Genomic DNA, 9026 nt, shown 5'->3' with positions numbered 1-9026 from the left:
AGGTTGGGGAGCACTGCTGTAAAGGGTTCAAACCTTTGGACAGTGTGGTGGAAAACTTGTGACTAGTGACCGACCGCCTAGATTTAGATGGAACTTAATAGGAATAATTAACGTTTTTGCACGTTTTTATACTTGGATTTGGTTTCTACTGCTTCTAAAAACAGCCAAATCACTAAACTAAAACAACATTCAGAAGTTTTTTTGTTGGCAATAAGTTATCCATTTCAAAAACCTCCCAAATGTTCCGTTACAAATCAGCAGGCACTGCCCGTCACCTAGCAACGCCAGCCCGTTACCTAGCAACGCCAGCCCGTCACCTAGCAACCCAAGCAGAACTCCAGAATGTTTGGTTAGTTTTGTGTCGATCCGGCGGCTCATAATCGCCTCATTTCTAACTTGAACCGCCCGCTTTCTCGTTTACACCAAGCAGGTATTTCTTTCAGATTTTTCTGGCATTTCTTTTAACATTTACATGAAGCAAAAGGGCCAATTATTATTTTTCTGAGTATTATTTTAGAGTTCAGTTGTGAAATGAAAACATTTTCTCATGTTTTGCTCCTGGACTGCAAAAACACAAAATATTACAAAGTATTTTTGGTCTAGTGCACTTGAAATGAGACAAAAACTTATAATAACCTTTCAGCAAAATATAGGAGTTTGTTTTAAGTGAATAATTCCTTAATGTTGATGAAGACTTTGTTTTGCTAGCAAATTATTTTACTTTCATGACATTTTTCCCAGGTTAATGTGGGAATGTTAATATTAAGGAATTGTTTGCCTAAAACAAGCTCTTATATCTTTCTGAAAAGCAAATTTAGTTTTTTTGTCTTATTTTCAAGTGTACAGAAATATTTCCACTAAACTAGACTAAAAATACTTGGCAAGATTTTGTGTTTTTGGAGTGTTTTTCACTAGTTACAGTATTTTATTGTTGTATCCGTTTCTTTTTTTTCCAAATGGACTTTTAAAGGTGAATAATGAACCAGTAGCTGTGCAGGTCTACATTACCTTGGTTTCCCCTCTAATGACTGTAAACTGAGAACAGTCAGCTCATCTACACTGATTGTTTTCTGTCATTATAATTTGATTCTGTGTTTTATGTTGGTTAAAAATGCACAATCAGGAACTCCTAAGTTTTGTTTTTGTTCTGATCAAAGTTGATGTTAACCCGGGTGGTTAACTCTTTCCAAATCCGTGTCAGATTCCTGCAGCTACTTCAGTCTGGATGTTTTGGTGAAATGTTGCCATATTTTTTAGTTGTTTTGTTTAAATGTTCATTTTGTTATCCTCACTGTTCGATCAAATTCGCCTCATCACCTCACCTTGTTCAGCCATAATCGGTTTTCCTGTGRAATTGGACCGCTCCGTATGGAACGCTCTGTCTGTTGTATATTTTATATTTTTGTATTTTGCACTGATGGGAAAATTAAAAATAAATGGTACAAAAAACTTTTTTTTTTTAAACTTTAGTGTTATTTTTCATTTTAAATTCAGCATGTTGTGTAATGCGTCCAGCTGGATGGTTTCCAGTATTCGGTTTGATTTATTCATTTAGCAAGTTGAGTTTATTTAATGTTTTATAAGATCTCCAACACGGCTAATAATGGGACCTCCACCGTGTTTTACTGCTGGATTTRCACTCATTGAGACTTTGAACCAAAGAAATCGTATTTAAATTATTAATGTTGGAACATCTGYAGTATTTGGCTTCAATTAAATTCAAATTTAAATATATTTCCTTATTATTGTAACTTATTTTATTGTGATTCTAGTTTTTTATTCTTTATATTTCATAAATGTAAAATGAAATGGAGTCTAAATAGCAAAAGTCTGTTAAACTATATTAATATTCTTAAACTCATCCTGTTTATAAAAAATCAGTTTGAATGACRAAGTATTTACAAATCTGTTGAGCAATCTATCATCTGCATGTCTTTCTGGATTAATRTGTATCTCTATACTTTAATATAGAAATATATATATTTTAATTGGAATTCTGTTGCGTTTCTGAATTTATAAAATAAGATTCAATAGACGATGTGCCCAATATTTACACAAAATATCTTTTAAATTTTTAAAAAATCATATTTTGGACATTCAGAGACAATCTTGAATGGTAAATTAAAGGGACYTGGAGGAAAGCAGCTCATCCATCTAAGTGCATTAYTTCTGTAATGAAACATGGTGGTGGCARCAGCATGATGTGGGACTTTCATCAAGAGAGATAATTGATGGGAAGATAAAARCAGGAGAAACATGGGGAGGGGGGGAAACATGTTGGATGGTGAAAAAGACCTGAAGATTCACCTTCCATAAGGTGTCAAAATGGCCTAGTCAAAGTCCTGATGTAATTGGGATTAAGACTGTGACTAGGTTGAGTAAACTGGAGGTATTTTTCAAAGACAAATGAGTGAAAAATCAGAAATTAAAATTCAGAAAATCTGATTTGTGGGACTAATTTAACACATTTCAAATGTTTAAGGATTATTAATCCTTTTTTCAGGATCCTGTTTTCCTGGACTTATTTATCCAAACCGTGTGTTTATGTTTTGTTATTGGGKGCCTACACTGCAAAAAGACAAAATCTTACCAAGTATTTTTGGTTTAGTTTCTAGTGCAAAGATCTTAATACACTTGAAATAAGACAAAACTAACTTAGGAGTAACTTTTCAACAAGATGCAGGAGCTTGTTTTATGTCAATAATTYCTTAATATTGATGGAAAAGGTTCCAGTTCCACTTATAATTTGTCACTGGAACTAGACGTGTTCCTAATGTGGCACAAGTTAAAATATCTTATTCCATTGATAGATTATTTAAGTTATGGGGAAATTTTTTGTTAAAGTGAAAAGAAACTATTTATCTGGTGCTTTAAAAAATCAATATTAAAGAATCATTTACTTAAAACAAGCTCCTATATCTTTTGAAAAGTTASATGTAAGTTAGTTTTGTCTTATTTCAACTGCACTAAGATATTTACAGTAGAAAGTAGACCAGAGATCCTTAAGTTTTATTTTTGCAGTGTGTGATAAGAGATGTTCCTGAACTGCAAAAACACAAAGTCCTACTGGCATTTTTGTCTAGTTTTTAKTGCAAACATCTTAGTGCATTTGAAATAAGACAAAACTAACTTACAAGCTTGTTTTATGTCAATTMCTTTATATTGATTTTCAGATTTTTTTTTCACMAGTAAGACATTTTTCMTTGTTATAAGTTAAATAATTTACGAGTGTAACATACTTTTWAAAAAAAATMAATATTAGGGAATTATTGACTTAAAAKAAGCTCCTACAAATGCACTAGGTAAAGCAGAAACTAGACAAAAACCGTGGTAGGATTTTGTGTTTTTGCAGTGCAGGATCATCTGGATTACAGGAGTTAAACTAGAGATTAAAAAAATCATCTGATCAGTTTATCTCATGACTTTCTCTGTGGCGTCTGGATCCTCTGGTTTCAGAACGGTGCTCTCTCTCTCTCTCTCTCTCTCTCTCTCTGTGTGTGTGTGTGTGTGTGTGTGTCGCCGTCCGTTCAGGCTGCAGACACAGACACACAGGGAGGGACTTCTCAGGAAACAGAAACTTTGAGTGACGGATCTGGTTTCCCAGCCCCCACACCTCCGCCCCCCTCCATCACCTCCCTCTAAGCGTCTTTTACCTCTGACAAGACAACAACGCTTCCCCGGCCGCTGCCAGCTTCAACCCTATGGGGGGACGATGGGGCTGTGGACGCTGCTTCTCCTGCTCCTACACCTGGGTAAACTCACCTGCCTTCACTTCAAAACATCTCTCAGCCTCTGTTGGACTTACTCGCTGAATTAACTCTGGCTTGTTGATGTTCTTTAGTGTCTCTTATTTCCAGTAACTAGTTACATTTACTCACTTGAGTAACTTTTTGAAAAAAATTACTTTTTACTACGCTGTACTTTTTAAAGTAAATAAATGTCTCCTGTAAGAGTATAAAAAGCAACATAAGTACTGAGTAACTAGTGATGTAAACAGGTTAAGAAAATTATCATTTATAAGCAAATTCTAATATTTTAAGGACCAAAATTAAAAGAATAATGTAAAATACAATGCAAAGTAACAAGTTCAGAAAAAATAGACTTTTCCAATAAAACTTGCACTAATGCTAAGTAATATTAGGGGAGTTTTATGACAGATTTTAGATCATTAAAAAACAGATTTTGTCCTAAACTAATTTCTTTATTGTCTGAAAAGTTGCTAAATATAGTATTACATACCAGTACTTCCAGTAATAATGGTGTTTATGGTATTTATGGTACATTCACTTCATCTACAAATGGCAAAATGGGCTCAGCACAGAGAATAAGACATAAAAACAAAGTTTATGCAACAGCAAAAAGTCTCACTGCAACATAAACATACACAGCAGAGTGGGGAAGAAATTTACTTTTAAGAGTATTTTTACTACGCTGTACTTTGAGTAACTTCATTATGAAGTATTTCTACTCTTACTTGAGTAAAATTTCTGGATTTTCTACCCTCCAAATAAAAAACAAACATGTTTTAACCAAAACTTCAGCAGACTCAGATACACACCTGAGGTTTTTGTTAAAGTTTCATCRGTTTTTTGTTGAAAAAACAGATTTGGAAACATTTTCTTTTGCCTTTTTGTTATTCATATAAATTATTGTCATTTTCATCTTTAAAATACCACAATTTCCACTTAACTTTACATTCTGGTCCATCGGATGATGTATTTTTTTAAATAGTAAATGATTGATAATTTGATCGGTTACTCTGTACTTGAGTTGACTTTTTACCAAATACTTTTTTTATTCTTACCTGAGTAATTTCATGGAYAGCCACCTTTTACTTTCACTTCAGTAAAAATATGTTGAAGTATTTCTACTCGTACAGTTGATATTGAATTAAAAACATTTCTTAACCAAAACTTCACCTGACACAGAGACACMGCTGGTGTTTTTGTCAAAGTTTCATAAACTTTACATTAAAATAAAAGGATTTGGGATTTTTTCTTTTTTTTGCCTGATTTTGTTACTTTGTAATTATGTTATTTATATAAATTATTGTCACTTTTGTTCATAAAATACTCAAAATGTAATGATTGATTTTTTGATCAGACTGTCTACCAAATACTTTTTCACTCTTGAGTAACCTTTTGGGTGGCTATTTTTTACTTTTACTTGACTAAAAATATGTTGAAGTAGTTCTACTTTTACTTTTACTACAGTTTTTGGGTACTCTACCACCTGTCCTTGTTGTTTTTTGACCAGAAGGAAGTCTGTGTTTTTGTTTTTGCGTGTTTTTTAAATGTTTCTCTGCATGTTTCTGCAGCAGTCTGCGTTTCCCTCCCAGCGCCGGCCAACGTTTCCATCACCTCCTACAACATGGAGCACATCCTGAGGTTCTGGCCAGACCCGCTGACCCCCCCAGACGCCCGCTTCACGGTCCAGATCCACAGCACCAGGTACTGCCCACAAACAAATTCACTGRCCTACTTCAGAAGTACAACACAGAGTGACTCATTCTAATTTTAAAAGTAGGTTTAACGCCTAATTAAGCCTATTTTAATTAGGCATTAGTGGATGAGTTAAGGTGTGACCATACTTGGAGTTAAACCTTTCCTCCTTTGTTGTTGCACCAACAGTTGCCAGATAAAATAAGCAGAGAAAGTTAATTCCTGAGCTAATTTTCTGTTTCTTTTGGTTGAATTTCCAACACTTTGTACCTCATATATGTTTTAGTTCAATTGAAATAAAGCAAAACTGACTTACAAGTAACTTTTTAGCAAGATACATGAGTTTAAGTCAATAATTGCTTAATATTGATTAAAAAGTGCATGCTATAAGTAACAAAATCTGCCAGTGGAGCAAAATATTTTAACTTATATAATGGGGAAAATGTCTATAGTTCCACTGGAAGATTATTTCACTTATAACCAGTATTTTTTWAAATTAACATTAGGGAATTAATAACTTAATACAAGATCCTAATTCTTGTTGAAAAGTTACCTGTAAGTTAGTTTTGTTTTATTTAAAATATACTAAGAGATTTGCACTRGAAACTAGACCAAAATACTTTTGTTCACTGGATTCAGATACGTCATGAAGAACTTTTGTGACGTATTTTTCACCACAAATTACAACAGGAAGTGTAAATGTCAGGGCCGTTTTGCTGCTTCTTCCTGAAGAGTTTAAAAAAAAAGTACTTTTACAAGTGATGCTACCATTTTTATGAATTTACAAAGAATTAGTAAAGAAATTTTGTCGAAAAAGGGGAAAACCCGGTATTACTTAACAGCAGAAACTACATTCAGAGTTTGAAGGTGGACCTTACCTCATTAAATTGATTTTATCTCTTAGAGATACATAAAAAGGTCATTTTGCCAACAGAAGGTTCGATAATTACTTTAATGTGTTTGTTTGGGGTTTACATTTTCGTCTGATAAAAAGAGTGATGCTGTGGGCTCTGCATTAAATGGATCCACAACTAGAAAGAATGTGAGCAGGGGAAATTATGTACTTGTTCACAASCTATTCCATCCAACGTGTTATTAGTAATACAATATAACCATAAACAATATAAAATTTGTATTAAAAACAATAACAAGTGTTATATTGGAAGTCATTTAAATATGACCTAAATATAAAATAAATAACAAKCATGTACATGGAAATATGTTAATCTATAAATTCGTCCAGGGATTGTGAAACATGTTGGCCTAAATATGTTGCRATTTTCCTGTTTATCTAAAAGTTGGTGTTTGTGATAAGTTACGAAACTGTATTTTTTCACTATATTTTCCACCTACGGAGGTCGCCATTTTTTCACCTGCGCAATGCCTGACACTGTAACCAAAACCATTAGCAGGAGCTAAAGTAGTGAGCTAGCGCGAAATCAAAACAAATTGAAAGATAACAAATAGATGTCTAAAATRAAAGTTTTATAGCAAACCAATCTAATATATCTGAGAAAATGTTTTGATCCTGATGCCTACTGTAAGCAGTTTGAGTTTCCTTTCCAGTTAGCATTTCCGGTTAGCATTTTGCAACTAGCAGAAGCACAAACATGACCGACTTTCGGCTCTCCCTCCGTCTGGTCCTCCTCATCTTCATTCCCCTTCTCCACATTTCTACATTTCCATCCATTTCAACTCGCTTCGGTTGAAATTAAATGAGCTGAACGAAGTAAAAAAAAAAAACTTCATGCTGGGTGGAGCTAGCGGTTTAGCACCTAGAATGCGTCAACTACTCAGGGTGMGCTCTAAGGAGTTTTCCTAGCAACCAGTCACTGAGCATTTTTATCTGGTTGTTATATTAATTAATGATTAACTTCTTCTTTTTAATATTAATCTATCAGAAAGTTGGTGAATGTTTGYGCTGAGACTTTATATGATTTCTTTTCGCTATATGAATGCTTTAGATGCCTCAGAGTTTGTCAGGATACAGATCTAGACGTGCCTGTTAGGTGTGATTCTTCCACACAAACCAGATGATATCATTCTGGATTTTTTAAAATAATTTCCTCCATGTTTGTTTCCCTAAAATGAAACCAGTAAGCAGTAAACAATCCTATAATGTTTTTGACAAGGTATTACTGGTTACTGCTGAGAAAATGAGCAGTAACCATTTTCACCWAATGATGATGACATCATTARGTCAAATGWTGTCATATTTGACCTAAATATGACATCATTATTTAGGTCAAAGGTGAACATTTGAGTTGGGACTTTTTTCCATTGTGAAAATATTAATGTAAAAAATCCAAACAGGATATAGAAGAGACACATCAGATCTGATCATCTGAYTAATMCTGTTCACTTTAAGGCATTTTCTAGAAAAGAAAGAGTTGTAATCTGTTGTTTTTCCCCAAATGAAGCCTTTATTTTTATAAATCTTAGACATATTAGTAGGAATTTCTCACATAATTTCCAGTTTTTTTTTGTTTTTTTTAAGTTCCAAATTGGTGAAGTTTTGCACATGAACAGTGAAAAGTAAGCATTACAAAGTGGGAATGATTTGTCTAAACTGATGTTAGAAACCGAAATACTCAAACTTCTGAATGAATTGGTGCCAGRCATGTGTATAACTGGGATAGAAATTAACCTTTACTGAGAACGTATTTTTTAGAAGCTGACACTGAAAACACATATAACCAGGTGTTATGTTTGAGGTTTATGAGCTTTTTTGTGTTTGGTTTTGGTTTCAACCAATCACCTTTCAGCAACATTTCAGATGGTTTCATCACTCTCAGCCACCCAGTTTATCTAGATGGCAGAGTTTAATGAAAACAAATAATTTCMAGGAAATCTAGAATGTTTTCAATACAGTCTGGCCATATTTCTACCAAGTATRATGTTTAGAATAAGAAATGTTCTCCTAAATTTAGCTAAAGTGCTCATTCTAATTAACATCTTATMACTAAGCTTGTTTTTTTAGGGCAAGCTTAAAAACAATCTTGCACTTGTTTTTAAGCTTGCACTTAAAAACAAGTGCAAGCTTGTCCAAAGTCAAGTGTGGACTTGACTTTGGAGTCAATATGTGGATATTCCAGAATTAGTGAAAATATTTCAAGTTTTAATTGAATTGATCCATTATTTAGAGCAACTATTTATAAGTCTACAGCTAAAAATGTTATTTAAATAAAAAACTTTTATTGTTTCCGCATTTTTGGACAAAATAAGAACCAGGTTTGGATTCACAAACATTTCTGTTGATCTGAAAARCAACATAAAATYAACATTAATAAAAAGTAATGGAAATTACCCATCATTGTTTTTGTTAAATGTCCTTATTTAAACTATAACTATGAGATATATTTGTGCTTACTTAGCTTGTCATGATCAGCAATAAAGTTAGTTATTTAGTTAAACATTTGCTTGAATCTACCCAGCCGAATCAGTCAGCAGACGGAGGATTCACAATGGTCCTTAAAACACCAAAATTTCYACATAATGTTATATTTTGGTCAATCTGGTGATATAATTTTTACATATTAAATTATGTTTTGATCAGTTACTCAGTGTTTAAGTCGCCTTTTTACC

At 33.3% G+C, this 9026-nt stretch overlaps 1 protein-coding gene across 4 annotated transcripts in view; it reads left to right on the top strand.

The window, feature by feature from the left end:
- Positions 1-3552: 3552 nt before the first annotated feature.
- The window catches only part of LOC103461789 (interferon alpha/beta receptor 2-like), a 15486-nt gene continuing 10012 nt past the window's right edge, over positions 3553-9026 (top strand). For all 4 annotated transcript variants that reach the window (XR_533186.2, XM_008404141.2, XM_008404142.2 and 1 more), the window contains exons 1-2: positions 3553-3752; positions 5318-5450. Coding sequence is in view for 3 of the 4 variants with exons in the window: in XM_008404141.2 (XP_008402363.1) it covers positions 3713-3752; positions 5318-5450 (173 nt within the window). In the remaining variant the exon portion in view is untranslated. The remainder of the gene's footprint in view (positions 3753-5317; positions 5451-9026) is intronic.

This window comes from Poecilia reticulata, linkage group LG2 (genome assembly GCF_000633615.1).
Source record: "Poecilia reticulata strain Guanapo linkage group LG2, Guppy_female_1.0+MT, whole genome shotgun sequence".
In the NCBI taxonomy this organism is placed as follows: domain Eukaryota; kingdom Metazoa; phylum Chordata; class Actinopteri; order Cyprinodontiformes; family Poeciliidae; genus Poecilia; species Poecilia reticulata.
This window is presented reverse-complemented; position numbering and strand designations above follow the sequence as displayed.